This window comes from Antennarius striatus, chromosome 6, assembly GCF_040054535.1.
Source record: "Antennarius striatus isolate MH-2024 chromosome 6, ASM4005453v1, whole genome shotgun sequence".
Lineage (NCBI taxonomy): Eukaryota > Metazoa > Chordata > Actinopteri > Lophiiformes > Antennariidae > Antennarius > Antennarius striatus.
In genome coordinates this window covers 8,663,893-8,688,017 of record NC_090781.1, presented here as the reverse complement: position 1 = coordinate 8,688,017, position 24,125 = coordinate 8,663,893, and the positions used below count along the sequence as shown (strand labels likewise).

At 38.7% G+C, this 24,125-nt stretch overlaps 3 protein-coding genes across 4 annotated transcripts; 1 reads left to right on the top strand and 2 right to left on the bottom strand.

The window, feature by feature from the left end:
- Nucleotides 1–4,550: 4,550 nt before the first annotated feature.
- On the bottom strand, nucleotides 4,551–13,851 carry calm3a (calmodulin 3a (phosphorylase kinase, delta)). Of its 2 annotated transcripts, XM_068317517.1 has the most exons (6): nucleotides 13,642–13,851; nucleotides 8,122–8,152; nucleotides 7,236–7,379; nucleotides 6,939–7,045; nucleotides 6,472–6,607; nucleotides 4,551–6,214 (listed from the first exon to the last, which is right to left on the bottom strand). In XM_068317517.1, the coding sequence occupies exons 1-6, from the start codon at nucleotides 13,642–13,644 to the stop codon at nucleotides 6,186–6,188; spliced, it is 450 nt and encodes a 149-aa protein (XP_068173618.1). In that variant the 5' UTR covers nucleotides 13,645–13,851; the 3' UTR covers nucleotides 4,551–6,185. The 2 variants fall into 2 exon arrangements, with proteins under 2 accessions (XP_068173618.1, XP_068173617.1); XM_068317516.1 differs by lacking the exon at nucleotides 13,642–13,851 and having other exon boundaries at nucleotides 8,122–8,173.
- A 1,283-nt stretch (nucleotides 13,852–15,134) lies between these two features.
- Nucleotides 15,135–17,697, bottom strand: si:ch211-261a10.5 (potassium channel subfamily K member 13). Its single transcript, XM_068317518.1, has 2 exons — nucleotides 17,361–17,697; nucleotides 15,135–15,874 (listed from the first exon to the last, which is right to left on the bottom strand). The coding sequence occupies exons 1-2, from the start codon at nucleotides 17,695–17,697 to the stop codon at nucleotides 15,135–15,137; spliced, it is 1,077 nt and encodes a 358-aa protein (XP_068173619.1).
- Nucleotides 17,698–20,478: 2,781 nt separating this feature from the next.
- gemin7 (gem (nuclear organelle) associated protein 7) lies at nucleotides 20,479–23,438 on the top strand. The gene is made up of 2 exons (XM_068317903.1): nucleotides 20,479–20,571; nucleotides 21,452–23,438. The coding sequence occupies exon 2, from the start codon at nucleotides 21,455–21,457 to the stop codon at nucleotides 21,851–21,853; it is 399 nt and encodes a 132-aa protein (XP_068174004.1). The 5' UTR covers nucleotides 20,479–20,571; nucleotides 21,452–21,454; the 3' UTR covers nucleotides 21,854–23,438.
- Nucleotides 23,439–24,125: the final 687 nt, after the last annotated feature.

The window sequence follows — 24,125 nt, the reverse complement described above, 5'->3', positions numbered from 1 at the left end:
TTGTAGTTTCTCTAAGGCCAGTCTCAGAATACTAAACCTGTAAGTAGTTTCACTCACTGGGAAATAAACCCTTGTATATTTACAGTACGACCAGACTAGAGTCATTTCCTTGCTTTCCTTAATGTACCATACTTGTTTAACTTACGTGTGTGTGTGTGCGTGCGTGCGTGCGTGCGTGCGTGCGTGCGTGCGTGTGTGTGTGAGTGTGTGTGTGTGTGTGCGTGTGTGTCTGTGTCTCTACATTTACTCTATGACACTTATGCTTGCTCTGGAGGGTTCTGTTGGGTTTCTCTGTCAAAGTGCTTTGAAATTTCTGCTGATGTGATTAAATGTGATTAAGGGCTACTGTATATAAATAAAGGTTGACTGATTGATTGATTGATTGATTGATTGATTGATTGATTGATTGATTGATTGATTGATTGATAAAATTAATTTTTTCTACCTGGGGATCCTCCTGAAAATGAGATAGAGCATCTCATCCTCAAACTTAATGTTCAAATTTTAAGTGAATATATTCACAAAATATAGAATTTGCACTAAATATGAAATATCAGCTTTTACAGTGTTGTTTAAGAAATTAATTGTTTCATGCAGTCAGGAAATAATAAACAGGAAGCTGTTGCGGTCTGTAATTAGAAAAAGGTTCTGATGGGACTTTTCCAGTGAAAACTCCATTATTGATGTATTTATAGAGTAGTAACAGTCTGTGAACAGACAGTGTTATGTTGAGGATCCTCACATAAGTGTCTTTTTCTTCATTGAAGTTCACAACTATCCAGAGAAGATTCTACCAAAATGACATTTTAAAACCTGGAGCGGCTCTACTTATCGTTTCAAAAATATTTTCAGCCTATCATGTACAGTACATTGAAATGTTTAGAAAGCTGTGAGATAGTCAGGTAGCCCAGCTTAATCACACACTTAAGAGACACGCAACAGATGATCAGGTCGTTTTTTCCACCACTGACTTCACTAGTCCTTAGGCTGACATTTTCTACTCAGTCCTGTTTGGTTTCATATTATAATGACTTTCAAGAACATATTGGATAAAATAAAATGAGGACAATCTTTATAACAAATATAAACACATAAATGGAATATACGGCTATGTATGAATAAAATGTGCTGACGTAAATAATAAAGAAAGATAAATGATGATTAAAACTATGTATGAATACACAAGCATAAAATGTAAACAAAAAAAATTGGATTAAAATGGAACAGAGTAGTATCAAAAGATGGGATATACACAGATAAACATTGAAAAAATACCTTTGAGAAAAACCGCTTAAAAGTGTTTAAAAAAATATTCTGATTTAGCAAGTGGGAGTTTGTCACATGGGTCGTTCCACAGGTAAGGAACCCCACCAGTAAAGGATATCAGATTCAGGCTTGGTGGGGGTGAAATAAGTTCTAATATATATTCGGTGTTCCGACCAGGTAGGGCTTTAAAAGTAAATAATAAAATCAAATGAGCCACCAGTGGCAGGTCACTAAAACTAAAAGAATGTGTTCTCTTTCCCTGTTTTTATTTGAAGTCTTGCTGCAACATGTCAGTCTGCTGAATGGTGTGTGATTTGGTCCTGCTAAGGGACTGTTAAAGATCATTGTACCGTGAGAGAACATAAGCATGAATAATAAGAGTGTAATTGATCCAGATGAATTCTGATGAATGCATTCATCAAACATCTGGGATTAAACCTTGGGAAAATGTCTGGAAAACACAAAAAGACCGCAGTTGATAGATTCCTCATGACCGTAGCATTCACTCTGATTCAAGCCAACCTATTTGCACGTCAAACCTCTGGATGTTCTTCCAAAATTGTTTATTTTCACCTCTGACACATCCATTAAATGTAAGGAAACATCTGTATTCAAAGTTATGTGAATTTTATCTTATGCGTTCCTAAACACACCCATGGGATCACAAAAACGGAGTCCTGGGAAAACTGAGGACAGAAAATAAATATTTGTAGCCCATATTTCTCATCATTGTTTTTTCTAACCTCACAAATACAACATGTTCCTGGCCGTCATGGCCAGGAACATCTTTGGATTAACGGGGTTAGTGATGGACTTATCTGATCATGTGATGGGTAATCAATATAGACTTGAAATTGGCCAAAGATGGCTGTTTTCCCAAGAGTTATATATCCTGAGATGTTGTTTATATGTTGATTTATTAGTTGCTAATGATTTCCTTTGTCATCCATCATGTGTCTTTGGATCATCTGCACACAACATGTGACTATTTCCTGCTAATATGACTGCATTGCACCAGCACAGATCAAAGCTTCAATGGCTGAAACACGTCAACATGTTTTGACTTGTATGGACTCAGACTCATAATAAAGCATGACTGTAAAAAGCACTACAGGTTACCTAAATAGGAAATGATTTGATATGGAGGCTTCTAAGGGATGAAAACAAACAAACAAATAAATAAATAAACCACCAGTTATAGTTGTATTTGTGGAAATGATGCAAACCCACATATAAAACTAATGACTTTCATTTGTCTGGGCCTGGTGATTAATGCATGACAACAGTTGGCTTCATGTGCGGTAAAAATATTTATGTGTCCCAGTAACCAGGACTACATAACAACCATTCTTGCTTTCATAATCTAAAGAAGCAAAACCAGAGCAATTATGGGAAGCAGTGACAGTTAGAGGATATGATGTCCAGAATGAAAGGATAAAACAAGAGTGTAGGAGAAAGTAAATACCTAACTTTTTTTTTTCTGTCCACATGAACAAAGCATGTGACAGAGAATCATGTCAAAACAGCAGATGAAAACAGCTCATACACAGGCAGGCTTGTGTGTATGCATCAAACTGTACAAACATACTGTTCTTAACATATTTACATTGTGCTAAAGACTGCAGTCCATAGTTTGCTTAATACTCTACAGCCCGAAGCAGAAGAGGAAATACTCCTGCATTGTTATGCAAAGGAACGATAGGTCACATCATAAAGTCTGTTAATGAGGAGTGGGTGTGGTGCACACAAGCAAACAGAATTCACCACACGCTTCATTCGTATACACACCCATGTTCCCCAATACAAATACACACCTCAGTTCTGCATTTTAAGAAGTAGATTGTTTAAGATATATTTTAATCTTTAATTGATTTAAGACACATTTTAATCTTTAATTGTACTCATGTGTTCATCTGATGACTTTCAGATGTTTCCTGTGTCAGAATCAAACCGTTCTGAACTAGAGGAGTGAAGCGGTGTTAATACAGCACCACCCGGTGTTCAGCTCGCGATAACATCCCCAGCTTTTAGACTGTTCCTGATTTCTGTATAAGGTCAGAGGATTTGATTCTAGGCAACTGTTTTGGTTGTAAACTTATGTATTGGTTGTCATGAATTTGTGATCAGTTTCATGTTTTAATGTTCGCTGCTACTTTTAGTTCATTAGAATGATATTCCTCTAGTCAGTCAGTTATGATCATTGGTTTCATTGACTTCACAGATCACGACTGATACAAGACATAAAAGTCTGTGTTGACCACGTACAACTGTAAATGAACCTTAATGTACACATGAATGGATCAACAATAACAAGATACGATAATATAATCAACCACTTCTATTTACAGTGAAACTATTAGAATGAATTACTTAAACAGGAGGATTACTAAACTGTAAACAGTTGTATTAAAGCCTCTTGTTCATATAAGTGGACCATTATTGACGCATAAAATTTGAAATAGTGAATCAAAAGGAGGTGGAGTTAATTTTACCAGATTTATTTGCTTATTAGTACTTTTTTAATACTGTACATCTTAAAATGTTAACATGTCCTCTATGTACTTACTATGAGAAGCAAATAACTAGCACTTGTAAGTTTAAAGCTCTCCTATGTTGTACTACAAAATTAAAAACACTACAAATGACTTGGGTAAACACTTTTTATTAGAATGCGGCAGATTTCATAAGAACAATCATTATCCACCTTTCTATTATTATCACTGGTGTTGTCATTACATAATTACACCAGTGAGTCTCTCTAGCATGCTATTACACTACCAGAGGGATAATCACACCTCCCTGTGCCTGTTATGCTGAACTCATTGTCCTGCTGAGTCTGCTCCTGTTTCCTAATTCATAGATCTGCTTAGCCACACGATTAGCAAGAGGACTAGTCCAATCACATCTACCTGCTCCAGATAGAGTATTGTGTCATTGGTTCAGTTATTCCCGTCAGCAACATGGTGAGTACTGCTTGTTTGCATTTAGAGTGCGAGGGTGACAGGTCACAACCCCCGCTGACCTGGATTACCGCAAGCTCCTCCGGCGATCTCATGAGCCACTAAATATAGACTTTGCCTCAAATAGTCTCCTCAGTGTGGGTCCTAACCCCAACCAAGACTACTTGGGATTAGTGCTCTCTTCTGGCACAGGAATACTGGCAAAGGAAAGACAAGAGAGCAATATGGAGAATGATAATAGTGTGTGAATGGGAGGCTTTGTTTTCTCAGATGTAAACCAGAGATCTGCATTTGATTAAACATGACAATGAAACACAGATGAAGTAAAGCTCAGTCAGTTTATTGGTTCATGGAAAATATATCACATCTTTACATTTTTCAGACACCTTCGGAAGTTAACAGTCCATTTATCATTTGATTCCCAACATCTGGATTCAAGCTAACCAATTTAAATGTCTGTTTTTATAAATTGAGACAAGAAACCTCAGCTAACCTGCTCCTCAAATTCAGCCAACTATTCAACACCAAAGCCACCCTTTACAACTCAAACTGAATCCTCTGCTACAACTTCTCCTGATCAGAAAGCCCCTTTAAAATAGCCCAAGTAAAACACATCATCCCCACCACGAGTAGTGTTTGTGAATATATAGTTTATGTATTTCAGTTGAGTAAAACAGCAAGCAGATTGAAGTTTGAATCACCGGCCTACAAATCGAAGATCAGACAACGACAAGGATGATGAATGAGTGCAACGTACAACTTGTAGCAGCAGCAACAGTGACGTTGGTTTCTTTTTCTTCTTTTAAATATGCACATAGTTTATTCCCAAGTGCAAATATGATCGACTGCATGAATTTTTATGTTATTATATTAAGTAGGTTTATTATATTATAATGAACTACAAGTCTTGCAAGAAGGTGAGGCGTATTATGGCACATTTCAAAACCGAAGAGAAAACATGTCACAGGTCATTTACTACAACAATAGGCAATGCAAACTTTACGACACACTAATATCTATTGATATATTTCGTGACCAAAGTTTGTCATCAATACATTATTATTCGAGAACACATTTATAAAGCATTACATCAATATTGTATAATCAGGATATCGGATTGCAGAACAAATGTATCGACTGCTGTCCTCATGTTTTTTACAGTAGCCAGTCTGAAGTAATACAACATCCCATCATCTCCAACCAGCGCTGAGGGCAAAGGAAAGCCCTGACTCAAAACAAGATAATACAACATCCCCAAAGGGAGAAATACATCTGCACGTTTCTGGCTTGTTCTTGTCTTCGAGATACAGTTTAATAATGCTCGTCTCTGTGTGAGCACCAATGAACACTCTACATCTCAACTATTTGCTCTTGCAATAATTAAAAGTGACAAATTTTACAGATATATAGCTATAGAGTAATGTATATACCTCCAGTGTGTACACAATCTGACCACTACCTCTGACGTAATCAGAGCCTCCTTGTTGTGACAAGAGACCACCAACGAAGGGGAGCATGCAAGAAGAGTACTCAATTAGTATTTAGAGAATCACCACCGGTGCAATGGAGTCAATTTACTTTGAATATTAGAGATAAATAAATGGCCAACTTCTCTCTACAAACTGTGTGCATGAGTTCCAAACTCACCGCCTTTTCAGTGTTGCTCTCTCTCCTCTAAATTAATCAGAAACTGGGTGACTCAGCAGAATCTTGGTCTGAAGAACAGGGCTTCGGCCCTTTTAAAGCTTGGTCCATTAACTTCTCTAGGGATTATTCTGTTGGTGTTTTTTCTAAACAGATACCTTAGAAGTAGTTGGATATACTGACGCAAATTGCAAAAATGATACGATTCATTTTTGAGGGAAGTTTGTTTAGCATTTTGTAGTTATTCCATTTTTTGTTTCTTAAAGACACTGATCTCAGGAGGACAAGCAACGTTGAATAACTTCACTGTTCTCTTCACTTGGCAGTCATCATTTGGACAAACTCTGTTGAAAGACCACAAAACAGTGTATTAAGCACAATTTGATAGCTGTTATGGCTGTTGGTCTGAGAAACTATTGAAATTTGGTGAAAGCCTATAAAAGGTCATACAACAGACATTTCCCCAGAACTTGGTCTGAGCAGTCTGACAATAAACATGTTTCTTAATAAGATAATAAGAAAAGCAGAAAAGAGTGTTTTGTAGTGAAAACACAGCTGCTGGGTCAGAAGAAATGCATCGCTGCAAATGAAAACATCTTACCCTCATAGTTGACCTGACCGTCTCCGTCAATGTCAGCCTCGCGGATCATTTCATCCACCTCTTCATCAGTGAGCTTCTCTCCTAGGTTGGTCATCACGTGCCGTAGCTCCGCTGCACTGATGTACCCATTACCGTCCTGCAGACAGCCACACAAAAACTACGTGTTTATTTACCTTCTTATATACATATAGCAATGGAACAACTTATTGTCTTCCAGTTCTATGAATGACTTGGCTTGAGCATACATCTGTTCTTCACAGTGACAGTTGTTCAAATAGCAGAAGGAACAGATTATACCGTTAGTCAAAGGACTCAAAAACACATTTTTTCACAGCTCAGACTGAATATTGGTTTGAATCTAAACAAACAGGATTTCATGAGTAGGTTTGAATGCTTTGGATAATCTGCCATTACAATGACAGAACAGACACATAAACTGATCTGAGGCATAAACTGTCCTAACGCACCTTGTCAAAGACTCTGAAGGCTTCTCTGATCTCCTCCTCGCTGTCTGTGTCTTTCATTTTCCTGGCCATCATGGTCAGGAACTCAGGAAAGTCGATCGTACCATTGCCTGCAAAGTCATACAAACAGGTTTCACAGAGAAAACTGTGCATGTCAATGTAAGAGTTGATTGTTTGATGGTACAGAACAAAAAGGAAATACTACTAGTGACCATCTGCACTGACATTGGCATCTCAATATATGACAGCGTGGTAATATATTGAGAAAGTTTTAAGTGCATTTGTGTGTTTTCTCCTCACCATCAGCATCCACCTCATTGATCATGTCTTGCAGTTCAGCCTCAGTGGGATTCTGTCCCAGAGAGCGCATCACAGTCCCGAGCTCCTTGGTAGTAATCGTACCATCGCCATCCTTGTCAAACAGCGAGAATGCCTCCTTGAACTCTGTGGATTTATAGAAAAACACTGTTGGAATCCACTTAAATAGACTCCACAAGCATTTAGAGCATGAATAATTCAATGGTTGGGAATTCATAAGATTTTACAAACAGAAATGCCAGTATTGATTCTGCCTATCAGTCTGAGTCTCATGTGATTCTCTTATTGATTATGATAAAGGGGAAAGAGGTGAGCTTGCACAGGTTTCACCATCAGTCCAACTACTTTATAATCCCTAAACATGGGCTGAGCTGACTGCAGCCTCAGAACTAATAGCAAGAGCCTCATGAGTGAGACTGATGAATGAGAGGAATGACTGTCAGAAAAACATGGTGACAAATAATAACAAGTGATTAGCTGGAAGGCATAATCTTCTGATGAACTGAAAAATTTCGAAAAATTCAATGATCCTTGTATGAGCAACAAAGGAACAAAACATGCAGGTTGATGGTTCTTCGGAGCTGCTGCATCATTTCTAAAATAAGCATTCATATTTGATGCTGAGGATTTTAGTTCAGGGGACTCATAACTTAAAACATTCTTGATTTTCATTGTGACAACCTAATCCTGACCTGCATCTTGAGAAGCGATTTGAATCCAAATAACCACTTAATAGATGACAATACAACCAGGAATAAGACGTTCGAGCACCACTTCTTAAGTTCATTCACATCTGATTCCTTTAGTCTTAGTTCTGATGGTGAATTAAGATGTTGCAGAACCAAAGATAGTTAACGTCAGTACTTACCAGCAATCTGCTCCTCAGTCAACTGATCAGCCTGTTCATAAAAAGAAAACATAAAACATGAACAAATCGGAAGTAATATTTCAGCATCACAAATCAAACAAATGAATTGAAAACCCCAACAAATATACATTTTGTGCGGTACTGAATTCTAGCTGTTTAGTTGCAATTAAGAATTTAATCGACGACATTGTATTAACCATTAGGTTTTGTTCAGCACGTTACAAGAGGTTATGTATTCACATTATAGTTCACAAAGACTATTGGTGCACCAAAGGCAGAATAAATCAGCAAGAAATGCTGAGGCATGATGAAGAGGTGAAAACATTGTTCATTTTGAGAGTGTTACACCAAAAGAAACCAATTACCAATGCTAAGAATGTGGCACAATATTAAAAAACAGTTCTAATAGGGAAAAAATATAAATCTGCAGCCTAATCTCTTTTGAAAATATTTGGAAAACGATTGTATTTACAGACTAATTGTTCCTAGTATGACCATCCTGACGTTTGTGCAGGACCTCACAATGATGTTGCCGTGGTTCAACCAAAGGGACAAAGCGAATCTGTATTGAATTTGTCAGGAACAGAGTTAGCTACTTGTTAGCAGTACACAACCGAGCAGCAGTCATGCTGTGTGTTTGGCTAAAAGACATCTAACAAAGCTAAAAGCTTACAGCGCAGCTGAACACACAGCAGGGCTGAGAGTTTCTGTTCAAAGGAACTTGAAGTGTTAAGCTGTGAACTGCACTTAAATATGAGAACACAAGCTTTACAGCAGAAATATGTGCACTAAAATACTTCAGTTGAATTAAGTTTGGCAGAGACATGCTTTGGGTTTGGAGTTACACTGTATGGTAACTGAGATGAAAACAACCAGACACATCAATGACCAACTGAATGCTAGCTGCTAACACAGAGACTGAGACAAAAAAAACTGACGGAATAGTCACATTCTTGGGAAAAGGGTTAGTGTCCTTGAATATGTATTTCTTACAACAAGCATGAGGCCATGTTAGATTTCAAGTCTCAAAAATTTGGAATTTAGAACTCCTAAGAACCTAAATAGAATTGTAAAAATAAAAACTAAAGCCTAATGAGAGAACTAAATTGAATATTGCTTGTATTCAAACATACCGTGTGGGTTGTAAATTGAGAAGTGAAACAAACCAATTATGAGATGCACACATTTAGGGCATTTCATAACTGGAGAGAATGAGAAATTTTACTGAATTCTGTGGTGTTCGAGGAAAGGTGTATAGTCTTCTGTAATAGTTAAAAAGCTGTCGTTGCGTTGAAGCACAACTTACTTGTCGTTATCTAAGAAAGAGATTGATTTGAGAGCGTGACAGTACAGGGATATCATCCTTCCTGATTCTTTCTGCAGTGATGCAGAGAGCTGATTTAAAACATACAGGTCTAGAAGCAATCTACTTTAAGATATTAAACTGTAAACAACAATATTTTATATTAAATACTTTCTGGTATCTATTTTTCATCAAACTGAAAAGTATGAAAAAAATATCACTGCTGTTCACTAGACTTGTTCACTTGGCTGTCACTATGTGGTGGATTTCCTCAAGTTTCATGCATGTAATTTCTAAAAAAATTTAGAATATGTTGCAAGACAAAATATACCACAAAGCACTGCAATATACTGCACCGCAATCACTGAATGCAATCATAATAATTATTGGCGATGGGGTAGCACGGCAATTCAGTGGGTAGCCCTGTTGCCTCACATCAAGGAGGTTCCGGGTTCAATTCCTGTGCAGACTTGTGCGTTCTCTCTGTATCTGTGTGGGTTCTCTGTGGCTTCCTCCCACCACCAAAAACATGCAGCTTTGGTGAATTGGTTAAAAAAAAAAATTGTCCATACTGTGTGATAAGCCCATGATGAGCTAGCATCTTATCTTGGGTGTACCACACCTTTCGCCTGCAGCAATCTGAGCTAGGCTCCAGCAGACCCCGGACCCGCAAGACGAATAAGCAGCTGAGAACAAAACGATTGTGATCGTCTTTCTACAAGGTGGATGGATAGTGTGCAACATACAAGGTTCATACGGCAGGAAACTTGACACAAAACAACATCTCATGTTGGACCCTGGATAATTCATATTTACTTTACATAAACATAACTCAATACAAGTCAGATTCATCCATAAATTTAGAGCATTATATAGTTTTTAGCAAACATTTTTACCGATCATTAGAATATGAGGGTTAATCTGGCTGTCTCTGTTTCGCGACTGCAATAATAGTAATAAGACTAATGCTAATAATAATAATTTATTGTTGTTATTGTGATTATATGGGTTACTTATCTCAAAACATTCTCTTTTACAGTAACTGCACTGAAAATTTAGCCTGTACATGGGTAAACTTACAGCCTACAGGTTTCAGCTTTTGGTGAGGTAGTCAGGTCTACTCTGAGGATGTGATATCATGTCAAAAACTTTAAGTTCTCAAGTGGTATTCCAAGATAAAATCCAATGTGTCAGAATCTGTTACTGCCATATGTGATCCTTTGTTGCTACCTTGACATTGAAATGTTGGATAAACTCCACCAACACACAGACAAGTCAGTAGGTCAGCCATAGTTTGTAGCTTGTGGTTGCATTAAGGACACAGAGAATGTGGGCGGTCCCTTTACATGCAGGTTACGTGCTAATCTCTAACAATACTCAAAATGCGACCACAATTACCAGTCCATAATACCAGTGCCACAACTGTAATCCAGTGCTGGAAGCCTCAATGGTAAACTTGTTGAAAAAAATATGAATAATATGTCAGCAGCTTTTTCTTTTTGACAAGTTTCTGTGAAAACAATTATTTCATTGTTCCAATCTCACTTCAACGTGAAAAAAACTGTCATCTAACTAAGGTTAACAGCAGTTTCTACTTCATAAAGATGGCATGTGTCTGAGTGGTAGAAATGCCTTCACCATCATGATTACAGAGAAGTAAGTATTGGGTAGGCCTAATGAGGAATGCCTACACCAGTCCACTGTGTAAAATACACACACGGGTATGAACCGCTGCAAAACGCTCTCTAAATAAACCAATTCCAAACAGTTTGTCAAACCTGCTGTAGGTTAACCATGTCTACAGAAAGCCATCACAAAACATGTCATGGTGGCAGGGTTAGTAGGCTGACAGCATTTGCAGATTGACTGATGAAATAACCAACAACCCAATGATAGACCCTGTCAAAATGCAAAAAAGTAAGTCATTGATTTCACTGTCATTGATTTCTGTCGGTTATAGATGTTTTCAACCAGTCCCCAGAAGATAAATACATTTTAATTCATACAGACTTTATTCAGCTTCATCTGAAACATCATTCTGTCATCCTCATGAGGTCTTACAAGGCCTTTCTAAGTCAGTTCACATGCCCACTTTGGACTGAGAAAGTGATGAGGGATGGGTATAAATACTCCACAACCCGAAATACACACGCCTGCTATAATTAGTGAGACACGAACAGGGTCGCCAATGTAGCACACTCAATATTACCGAAACCAACCACCTCCTAGTATCATTTTTACTGAACAGATGTGTTCATTACCAGAGACTATCCTCTGCACCAACTGTTGCTTGCTGCTTGCTTGTGTTCCTGTGTAGTCCTTAACATTGATTTTCAGATGATTTGGGGAAAACTAACAGGATAAGGCATTACAAGACTGTAAATGTTGATTACAATGATATAATATGATGTAAGCTAAGTGATTAAGATAAGCTGATGATGATGATGACGCATTGTCATACAACCCAAAGACTTGCTTCACTCAAGTACAAAATCAAGTTTAAATTAAATAAATCAATTAAATGCAGGTAACTGCAGAGGTAATGCATGAAGTAAAATTCTTGTATTCTGTTCTGTCCATCTGCTTTTGGACTGCATGAAAAAAAAATTTATTTAACAATCCCCTGCCTGTTTCAAAATGAAAAAGATTAGAGCCATCATTTCTGTAGCTTGAGGCAGTGGTAATGTCATGTGTTCTTTGAGTCAATTTCAATGAGTCACCATGTTCGTTGGGGGAGGTGGGGGAAATTTAAAAAAAAAAAAACAGAGCAAGACAGGCTGCAGAGTATCCATTCTGTCCACTGCCAACCAATTCAGTAGTGCTGCTGACGCAAGCAATGTCTGGATCACAGCGCCGCACAGTTGAGTGTTAAAGGATTTACTGCTGTGAAAAGGACTCAGCAAAATATTACTGCCTTTAAATACTTCACTACAAAAGATGACAACTATATACAGAGTAATATATATATATATATATATATATATATATTCCCATGCATGGAAAGAACCTGCAGAGGCTGCAGGTGACTTATCCTTAATTATCGGCCAAAACACACATTCTCTGTGGTAAAATGTGGCTGACGCTGCAGCATGACCCAACTTTCATTTAACGATGCCATGTTATTTTCATTTACCGAGAAGCACAGCAGTGAACAATAAAAGATTAAAAGGACAGGCAGGGATTATTTCTCTCTAGTGCGACACTAGAGTTTATTTGATATACACAGTTCCCATTTTGTAGGGTGCACTGCAGACAGCCTACTGCACCAAGCATAGTTTGGTTCAATGCGGGGCGTCGGGGGGGGGGGTGTGCGGGTGGTGCGGTGTGGAGTGGGGGGGTATCATTCAGCTTCACCGTTATGGCGCAATTCTTAAAGGAGGAGATGCTGTCATGATGTTCTTGCAAGAATAAAGACACGTCTAAACATCACCACTTCCATGCAATTGAAAAAAAAGTTGTTTGCGTCCCCCTAACCATCAGATGTATGTCTTATGTAATGCAAACACTGGCGATTACAGGCTTTTATTCGCTTGTTGCGCATGTCACACTCCATTCAAAACATCCTGGCGACGGGCCTGCAAGAGCTGCTGCCCTTGTTGCAGCAACTTTTCAAATGGGATGCAAAAATAGAGCTTAGCAGCACAGTCGGCCATAGTTTTTATAAGTCTTTCTTGCAATAAACGAGATGGCTTCAATATCAGGTTTACGCTGGATGGGCTATTTTTACACACAGCCACCACCACCGCGCCCAATCCGGACTCGAAGCAAACGACATAAAAACGCTGCAAACCTTGAGTAGGGTGGTTTAACCATGGAATAGCGTATTATCAGGAAGCCAAACTTATTAGTGGGACTCTTATTATTATTATTATTATTATTATTATTATAGCAGAATGTCTGTCTCCTGCAATGCCGCAACCTGTAACGTAATACTGCGCAGTTTACAAATATTAATAAAGCATTTTCGCTGTTTAAATGTGGATGTCATCACCTAGTAATTATATAATAACACAAAGCAACACCAAATTGGCCTTAATATTACTGAGGATAATCTCGTTTAAGCGTCCATCGTAAATCGTCGGTAATTTTACAGCAAGTAAAAAAATCGTTATCCGAGCGGAAGAAACGGTCCAGCGACCCGCGTTCCGATCGATGCTAGCGGCGGCTAGCTAGCGTTAGCTAGGAGCGCTCCTGAACGCTAGCAAGCCTGTACTCACCATTGTCCCCAAGACTTTTCAAGCGCCGTGAAGATGTACAAACCACACAAGGTGAAGGCTTTGTATGTCGTATCTACAGGAGGCTGTTGCTCCGGTGAAATAAATAACGCCTAACGTTGTTAAATATGTGTCAAATCTGTGCAGACTGTATCCCGGTGTTGCAGCAGAGATGCCCGGAAACTCCAATCCAGCGATGCGTGCGTTGAGTGTTAAGGCTTGACTTGTATCCCTCCGCCGGTGCACTTCTGGTTACTCCATTAAAACTGTTAGCAAACTACTGAATACTATCTCCTTAGAAGCATTTCGATTGCAATAAACGTCCACTATTCGTCACTGAATGTCAATTTAATATATGACAAAAACGTTAAATTTCGTCGTTCTATATAAAGGAAGCGCGCAAAGATATCACACTCACTTATCCATGCCACCTCCCCATTTGGAAGATGGGACATTTGTGTCTCACTAGTTCCTTCATATTTTATGTCATTTTTATAATATCACTGAAACACGAATCTTCCTGATGATGTAAGGTTAATATAAATAATTTCTACAAGAAACATCTTTTTTCTGAGAAGAAACAATCCGTTATTTTTCATTTTGACAGCACACGACTGGATACGTTCTCCAAACATGCGGTCAGGCGATGACGTCATAGCCTCACTAGAAATTGGTCCCTGTCCGACACCACAGCCCCAAACCACGTACCCATAACTATACCCACTACTGTAATTAGTAGTGGATGTGCAAAACCCAGAGCTGCCCTTTAAAATACCAGATACTGTATGTAAAAAACGATTTTTACTTCTGATGAAACATTTCCTTTACACTACAAGACAATTGTGTTCATCAATTGTGTTCCTCGTGTCGTAGATTCTGTGACAGACACATTATTTTCACTAGACCACACTAAATTCAGTGGGCACACCTTGTAAATATGACATTTTAAGCATTAAATCTCTAGAGTGGTGTATATGGAATAATGTGGATTAACTTTTGGCTCTGAAATAAGGCAGTCATTGTTGAGAGACATGTATAAAACAAAAATAATAATTAAAACAGCTGGAATCAAGAATAGCAAAAGAGGGGGGGGGGAGAGTCAACTGGACCTCATCCAAGAGGTTTCTTCTGTTAAGTGAAAATGCCTCTTGGGTGTGAGGTGAAACAACTTCAACGAAAAATAATTAGGAGGTATTTATAGGACCAGTATTTTTATTCCACATTATCTTCAGAATAATAGTCAAGGTTCTCATTGATAAAATCATGCTGAATGGCCACTGGGTTCAAAAACTCTTGAAATAAATCAAATGCTGTTCATTTTTATTATAAGCCATTGAAGAAAGCACAAAGTAAATTATATCAGAATTTGAAGCCCAGCTATATGACATAAACAACATTTCATATTAAGAGACAATCAAAGATTATAATTGCTTTTTTGGTTATAGCATAAACATATTTAGGTTTTATCTGCAGGCATGGGTCTAACCTGTATTCTATTAGCAAAGTATGATTTTCCTTGTCTCATGTTGCAGAAATTTCTGTGACATTCTGTTGCAGACTGTTTTCACATGAACTCTATCACATGGATCTTTATCCACACCACTGGGGGTGATGTTTTTACTGTGACGTATTGGTTGTTCAGAGTCACATAAACCCAGTTTGAGGAAAAGTGTCAGCCTATACTGACAGAAGCTGTTATGCAACCAAAGCAGCACCGCCAGCATCCAGTTCAGGCCCTGTCTGATGATAACTGAGATGATGTTGAATAGGGAGTAAGTCCAGCAGACTCCAAAGAGCATCAGGAGACAGTTTGCAACCTGATACAACCAGGTGTCCTCGTGATGAGCTCTCTGGCCACTAACAAAGTCCCCAAAGCCCACGGTGCTGAACGCTACAAAGCAGAAGTAGAGAGACTCTGAGTAAGTCCAGCCCTCCATGGCTGTGTAGAGGCAGGCAGCCCCACATGCAACCAGCATGGCAGCCATAAAAACCATAAGTGTGACTTGATACGCAGACGGCTTCCATTCTTCATTTCTACTATCCTCACTGTCTCTGTCCTCCATTCCTCTGTGTCCTGTTATCCTTCCGTGACACCAGAATATCAGGAGGCTCAGGAATGTCAGGACTCTCTCCAGGAAGAGATTGAAGAACAGCATGGCAGCCGAGCATCCCAGCAACCCGTAGAAAACAAGCAACACCTTCCCTGTGACAGTGGATGGGGCCGTCACTCCAAACCCTGTGACAATCACTTGATGTTAAAGGTCAGTGATTACACACACTATCATAAAATTACAGTAAGTTGACAAAAGATTTAATTGCTGGCACTGAGACAAGTTAGCTTCTATGATGGTTTCCTTTCAAATTGATTTCTATATTTTATTACCCATAATAAATCACCGTAACAATGAAGCATGGTTTCCTTGAACTATGACTTGACATTTTGTAAAGACTAAGTGGAAACAGTCATGAACTCTGGAGCATGTCGAAGAGATGACACAAAATATTTCATGTTTATTTGTTGTTAGGGAGGGAAACAGTCACAACCGGGCAGGCCGGCCAGAGTGGGTGGACTACAGAGAGCTCAAAGGAAGCCAAGGAGACATGAGTGTGTGAGATGGGGAAGTGACTGAAGGTGTGATGCAGAATGGACAAGTTTCTCCTGGTTATACACATGGGAATGTAAGAAAGGAAGGAAGGAAGGAAGGAAGGAAGGAAGGGAGGGAGGGAGGGAGGGAGGGAGGGAGGGAGGGAGGGAGGGAGGGAGGGAGGGAGGGAAGGAAGGAAGGAAGGAAGGAAGGAAGGAAGGAAGGAGGGAGGGAGGGAGGGAAGGAAGGAAGGAAGGAAGGAAGGAAGGAAGGAAGGAAGGAAGGAAGGAAGGAAGGAAGGAAGGAAGGAAGGAAGGAAGGAAGGAAGGAAGGAAGGAAGGAAGGAAGGAAGGAAGGAAGGAAGGAAGGAGTTTTGGTAATGACGAAGTTCAAATGTGGAAACACTCATGTCTCACATGAAATGTCAAATCTCTGGTCCTGTGCAACAAAGACGTTCATTATCAGACTCTCTTATCAAAAGATTATCAGCAAATACGGAAGTTGTTGGGAAAAGGAAATTGATCTGAGCTCACAGTGTAACTTATCCTCAATGTTCCATAAGATAATGGAGACCCTAGGAAGATTATAAATTGATTTTTATCTTGTAGACATGTTTATATGCTAAAGGTTCTGGTTTTGATTGAGTGGGGTTTGAGGCAGCTCTCCCTTCCATTAAATATGGCTTCATAAGGGTTCTTGTAACAAGTGAGAATGTGAGCGGGTGTTACCGCGTTGCGTTATTTAAACACGGTATTGATTGGCCTGGACATGAATAACAGTTGGCATCTGTTTTATCTGTTTACCTCTGGCATGATATTTGCTCTGAGGTAGACTCAATCATAAAAACCTTTACTGGGCAAAGGGATAGGTCTTACATCCTTATTGAAAAATACGGCACTTATTTATGTATTAACTTAACCCTCAAAAATTCTGCACATCGAAATATCCCTAAATAGTATAATTGTTGCTGTTTCTTGCTTGTTTCTCATTAGAAAAAGAATGCAAGTCTCATAAAACTGCTTTAAAAACAACCATCATCTTTTTCATGTCTACATTTATTAGCTTGTGTTTTTTTCATCACCAAGCAAATGCTAAAATTTACACACTATTCCTGGCATTCTGTTCTTGGTGACTCACCAATGGTGGAGATTACAGTTCCCACAAAGTAAAAAGCTCCTGGGACGTCCCACAGAGCTCTGCCTTGTTCTGGCCGAATGCCTGCAGTCCTAGCCTCCTCATAGTGCAGCAACAGAGACTTCAGGTCTTCAGAACTGAGATTGTGCTCGTGACTGAAGTCCCTAACCCTCCTTTCCCAGAGCTGGTGAGCCTGTATCTCTGCTGGTCCCTCCAAGAAAGAAAATATGGCTGCACCCACCAGCATGTAAATAGCAATGAGCACAAAAAGCAGATAAAAACAAGCAGTTTCCCTGCTGGGGCTCAGGGATGGCAAACAGCAGGAGCAATGTTGTCTCATTGTCTGTTGTAAATTCTCCAACAGCAGCAAGATGAATGATATTTGATAGTAAGTGCAACAGTAAAGGCTGGTGTTGTTTCAGTTGTCTCTTCTCTCAGTCTGGTTGTAATTGTTATTGATTCTAATTAATTCAATGCAAGATGTTCTCCTTAAAAATAAAATCCCCATCCAGTCTTTCCTTTGGGGTAGCAGGTGCTTTGAGTCTGGCTTTAATCATCTCTGTGTGGTTACTGCTTATGACCAGATCAATAACCCACCTTTACTCTTTTTTTATGAGCCACCAACATTATACTGCTACACACTCTTCATCTATTTGAGTCAACACAATAAGTACCATAAAGGACATAGACATAGTTTGTCTGCAGAGTTTGTTTTAAATACTGGTTGCAATGACTTCAGGTCCACCATCACAATTATTGCTGTGCAAACTCATTCTTGTTTTATACATTCATTCATTCATTCATTCATTCATTCATTCATTCATTCATTCATTCATTCATTCATCGTCTACGGCTTTTTCCGCTGTCGTGAGGAGCTGGATTCTATTCCAGCTGAGGAATATAAGATAATATATTTACATTTGAGTTCATCAAAAGTTCACTTTTCTTGCCATTCTTCTTTTCATGTGTCCTTATTTAAAATTTTGTATACCCAAAAAAAGAGCCGTGTCAGTATTTTCAGCACAAAGCACATTTTCAGAAGTAAAAAAGTAAAAGATTTTGTACGTTAAAAGGCAAGATTTCGCTAATTTTAAAAGGAACACTTTTATAAATATGAGAAAATTGGAACTATGAGAAAACACTCCTTAAAATGCAACTCAGAGGGTGTTTCATGAGGCCTTTGTCAAAGCAAGGGAGGCATCATTTTAATTATAATTCCATATATCAGTGACATAATGACAAAAACAAAAGAAAACAAACATGGTCTTGAATGAGCTATATATCCAACTTACAAACATCCGTATACAAGAAGAACCATGCACTGCTGTGTACGACTACTGTAGTTCCAATTTCTGCTGCAACCCCCACCGAGCAGTGAAACATCAACTTCTAATAGATTAAGATTTCACACGTCATGTCAAAATAACTCAGCAAATATAAGACCAAGTGAACAGTTTTCTTTGATGTTGGACTTAAGGTGGCTTTCCTGTCAACATGTCATCTTTTATTCATAATTTCTGTGAATTGAGCTGAGAATGAACGCACAATGTAATTATGTGCATGGGGACGTTCGCAAACATCGAGACTACCGACAAATCATGTCAGGTTGAAAGTTAGTAAAAGGAATGTGGGTTATAGGCTTTTTGTAAGAAACCTCTGTCACAACCTGCCTGTTATTTCTTTTCTTTTTCTATAAATTATTGACCCTGGAGGGGTCAAATTAGGTTTCTGCCCCAAAGCATTAACTGACAATGATGCTGAACTTTGAATGCTTTGCTATTTAATGTTAACTATTGGTCAAGTTAACAAAAAGACCTAATGGAAATAAAACAGAGTAAGCAAGCACAAAGTGGTGAGTTGGACTTTTGATGACCAGGTAGCGCATTACTGCGTCATTTATGTACCAGTTAGTGCAGTGGAATACCTCAGTGGATTAAACCTTGTCTTAACCTCTACTCCCCCTGAGGATAAACTTCATTCAGCACAGATAGAGATTTTAAAGTTGCCTTATGGTACTACAGTATTTTACTGTATTTCATTATTGATTATTGATTGATGTTGATTATGGTGACGGGAATTTTACAAGCCAATGGCTTTTACTGTGTTTTTTTCTTTTCTTTTGTTGTTGCTGATGTTTGAAAAATAATGAAAGTGAAGTCTGCTGTAATAACAGAGTCCAGGCTCAGCCCGACCACAAGTTCAGTGGTCGGGCAGAGCCTGGACTCCGTGGAGACGCTTCTGGAGAGCAGGACCATGTCTAAAGTCAGGGCTATCATGAACAACACCAGCCACCCCCTGCACACCACCTTCTCCCAGCAGAGAACCAGCTTCAGCGGCAGACTGCTGTCACACTGCGCCTCCACAGAGAGGCTGAGGTCCCCCTTCATGCCCCGTGCCATCAGGGGGTACAATGACTCTCTCAGGAGGAGCGGGGGAGAGGTGGCGATGTCAGCACGCGGTTGAATGGATTTTATTTAATTTTATACTGTTTATATTTTAATTTCATACTGTTTAGTTTATTTTTGTTATTGTTTAGTATATGTCCTGTTAATGATGTATTTTATATTTTTGGAGTTTTATATTTTAGGAGTTTATATTTTTGTTTTATTTTTTCTATCTATCTATCTATCTATCTATCTATCTATCTATCTATCTATCTATCTATCTATCTATCTATCTATCTATCTATCTATCTATCTATCTATCATGTCTGGAAAGAAAAATAAATAAACTGAAATAATCTGAATTAAGCGTTGCCTTTATGTACTGTAATTGTTTATGGCAAGTGTTATGGAATATTACTTTAGTATTTAGAGTAGTAATGACATTTACAGCAATGGTGATTATAGATGGAAATTTAATAAATAACTACTTATGAACAATTCAGCTTACCAACAGCCTCTCTGAACCAATTGTGTTTGTATGTTAAGGACTACCAGTATCTTGTCTTTCTACTTCATTTATTTGAATTTAGGTGGGGGGGAAAGGCGTTTACAATTTTTAAAAAAAATCAAAGCTTTACCGGATACTTCGCTACTTCCCTTCTACCAGAGGCCAATTCTAGCGTCAATATTAAATGTGTTCACCCTCCGGTCCAAAGGGGGCGATAGTTGTCTTCTAAGTTTCATTACTTCCGTCAATAAATCCAGCGAAGAACAAGATGACGGTATGCGTTGCTGTAGCTCTGCTCTGTCAGTGATAACTTTACCAAACAGTAAGTTTTATAATGCAAATGTATGGTTTATGGTTGATCATTACATCTTTATTTAAAGTGTGTTACTGTGTTCCTTTTTCAATCGAGCGTAAAAGTGTCTTTCGCAGTCATTGTGGGGGGGTTTTTCAGCGTGTATCAACATTAACATTAGCATCAATGCTAACAAGTTAACGTTGTAAACGCGGTAAAGTGAGGCTCTCGAAGGTAGAAGTCCGAACCTGATGAAGTTAGATGTTGTTTGCTTCCACCTCCAGAAGCAGCAGCTCAACAAACTAGTAAATAGAAACATGTGGACGCCTGAAACTCAGTTAAAGTTCTAACATACATGAAACTTGGATCAAAATACAAACATAAATGGATATAAATGAGTTCAACCATGAAATCACAAACGCGGGCCTTAGCAGGACGTTTCACTCAATGACTTGTTTTCTTTCTCAACTATTTTTTAAGACTAAACATTTCATCAGTTCCTGAGGGACAGTATACAATACAATAATAATGAGGAGAATCAAACAAGTTCCAAGTCATGAATGGTTTTTTTTAAATAAGCATTGAAGCCCCAAAGTTTTTGTAAGAGCTGAAATGCAGCCGGAGCGTTAAATCCTCAAGATTATTGACATAAGTACATGAAAAAAACAAAACAATAGCTGTCAAACTAAGATTCATATCTGTGCTTTTCAATGGTCCATATTAGAAATAATATGCAACATTTGCTACACAGAAGCTTTTAAAATAATAGTGGGATAAAGAAAGAAAGAAAAACTTTAATGTACATTGTTTAACAGAAATAATTGAAATTGTTGATTGACAAATAAAAAAATAAAAATTATGATACCAAATAAGATTACAACAGTTAATGCCATTTGCTTTTCTGTAACAGGTCATGGCGGATAAATTCAACATGGCGATACCAGTGTCTGTGCTCCGTCTCCCAAAAGGACCCGAACCCAACAGCCGTGGATTTGATCCCAATTCACCCCGCTTCATTGATCTCTGTCAGACTTCCATTCCCACTTCTTCTGCGGCAGACGCCGAGCAGCTGCAAAAAGAGCAGGAAGCACGATCCAAGCTTAGGGAGAGCTTTCTCCGATGTCTTCTCTCCATGAGCAACAAGAAGGTTCAGTTTCACATGTATGAGAATGTGAAGGTGGAGGCCACGTTTGGAGCATCTGACGTTGATGTGCTGAACTTTCAGGTGTCGGACTTGCACACTCCCATCGGTGTGCAAAAAGAGGCGCTGCTCAGGTGTCAGGATGTGATTTCATTCACGTTTGATGTGTAAACAGCAGAAGGATTGATCACTTGTTTAGTTCTGAAATAGAAGAGATTGGGTGTCACCCATGAGCTCCTTTTGTTCGGACTCTGGAAGATGAATTACAGAACATTGTAAATGGCAAAAATCTACATCTTTCATTTGTGTCTGTATAGTTTCCCATGTTAATTTGTCTTAGGAAAACTATTTTGCGCTTTGACAGGAAAACCCTCTTTCAGCACCAGGGGGGGCTCTATTACTAGTTCATGAGCGATGCATGAGCCTTTTGGCTCAACAAACTGTCGTCCTGTGAGCTGCAGAAAGTGGTCGTTTCTGTTCTGTCACTGGATTTGACGAATTGAATCCTTCACTTCTATGAGTTAAGCATGTAAACATTGCACTTTACGTTTTTTGTTCCCTTTTTTTTTATAGTGTTTTTGGGAAAAACAAAAACCGAAGACTTGGCTACAAATAAAAAACTTTTTTGTAAGTTATTGCAATATTAATATCTGTCCTAGAATGACTGCTATTTAAGTGCTGTGTGTCACCTGAACAACATAACATCAATCAAAACATTTTTGTGTAACAAGTACAGATTGGAACATTTTGGAAGTAACTATAATTTTCTGATTCATCTTCATTCATTTTAAGCTCAGGGTAATGTTTCAAGCTTCAATGATGAATCTTAGAAGTCTGCACATGTACACTGAGGTGTACGACATCGCTATTTTTCACTCTTCCATAGAACAAACAAGTTTAAGATTCAATGTGAAGATAATCTGATTCATCAGTCATGAAATGAGTCATCACGCAGCTGCAAGAACGGCTCAGCAGCACTTAACTGAGTCCTCAATGCTAACATGGATGATCTACATGGAGAGTCTTAAGTCAGATACTTGGAGTGTGTTAGCTGCCACGGCGGAGTGTTACACTAATGTGGAAACTTGTCTTCGCCAGAGGTAGCTGAGGTCATGCACCTGTGTCAGCAAGTCGTCGCCCCATTGAAGAGTCTTTGAGCAAGATCTCTCTCCTGGTTTGTCAGACCTTGACTCTGACATCCTCGTAAGTGGAGAGCAGCTAGAATAAAAGTTCCCTGATGTGATATTTTAAGTAATTCTGTGTTCTTCCAGTCCTCATGACTAAATCCTATGTCTGTGCGTATTACCGTCTGTCAGCATCTTGGCCCAGCTCAGGTATTCTCAGCCAATGCACTGAAACAGGGTGGTTTGTTTATTCATCAAATGCAAATAATCATATTTCTGTATATCAGTGCACTGATCTGTGCCAAGTACAATGTCAGGAAAAGATTATGCAGCACAAAAGTTCATCTTTAATTTTTTCCCCCCAACATTATAATGAAAATCCGTTCTCAGAAACTGTTTTAGAGTCAGATAAAATTTTACTGCAGAGTTTTAAACTGAGCTGTTGTATACTGAGTTACAGAATTACTGCAGCGTAAAGTTTTAGTGTAGTTCTGGCCATTGCGTTTGCCCACTTCATGTTGCTAACAGGTTTTCTCCAACAGTGATAAAGGTGGATTCAACTTTGTGCAGATTTTTTTAACTACCGTTGTTGGCTGACTTGGAAATTACAGCTGAAAAACTATTTTGTATCTCATGACCCTGAATTCAGATGATGGTTTGCATCTTGATGGGTTTTTTCCTCCATTTTTGTAACCATTTTGTATCTTTTTCTTTCTTTTTTGTCTTGTTGTTGTGTGTCTTCTCTCTATAGGATCATTTAGCTTTTTAAAGTTGTTATGTGTGTCTTTATGGTCATTTTTCAGCACAGGTTTGGGTCCCTTTGGGCTTGTCAAATCCTGATTGTTCAGCAATCTATCCATGTAACCATAACTTCAATTTTAGCTGCACAACTACACTACAAAAAGCCACCAATGAATGTGCTGTTTAAAGACGTGGGTTTGAAACATTTTTGCAGTGGAACATCCAAAACAAGCGATACTGAGCACATGTCAGAAGGCAGCACATGTTGATTAATCATTGAAACCCTTGGTAGTAGATGAAATGCAGAATGGGATTCATCATTGTTTAGCATTAGCATCATGGGGAGAAGGAGAGGAGGGACATCAATACTATTTAATCTTCCTAAAAGGTGTGTTTTGCTAGTTCTCAATAAGTCATTTTATTTGAGTGCCATTAGGCGGTCGTGCTGCGCCTGTGTCTTTTTTTGTGCCTGAATTATCTGACCACTCAGTGGAGACAGTCATCAATGAGGCAGTGACTCATCCTCCTCCCCTCTCTCTCTCCGTCTCCCCTCCCTAATCCGAAATATGACTTAAACC

What these genes read in the sequence shown, in the direction of transcription:
- calm3a (XM_068317516.1), bottom strand. Translation starts at nt 8,173, where the DNA reads ATGTTTTCTTTTTATGAACAGGCTGATCAGTTGACTGAGGAGCAGATT. An exon ending in CCTTCAGAGTCTTTGACAAG is followed by an intron (nt 6,608 to 6,938) that starts GTGCGTTAGGAC and finishes GGCTGTCTGCAG; the next exon opens with GACGGTAATGGGTACATCAG. An exon ending in CGGTCAGGTCAACTATGAGG is followed by an intron (nt 6,215 to 6,471) that starts GTAAGATGTTTT and finishes GTCTTTCAACAG; the next exon opens with AGTTTGTCCAAATGATGACT.
- si:ch211-261a10.5 (XM_068317518.1), bottom strand. Translation starts at nt 17,697, where the DNA reads ATGAGACAACATTGCTCCTGCTGTTTGCCATCCCTGAGCCCCAGCAGG. An exon ending in AACTGTAATCTCCACCATTG is followed by an intron (nt 15,875 to 17,360) that starts GTGAGTCACCAA and finishes TGATTGTCACAG; the next exon opens with GGTTTGGAGTGACGGCCCCA.
- gemin7 (XM_068317903.1), top strand. Translation starts at nt 21,455, where the DNA reads ATGGCGGATAAATTCAACATGGCGATACCAGTGTCTGTGCTCCGTCTC.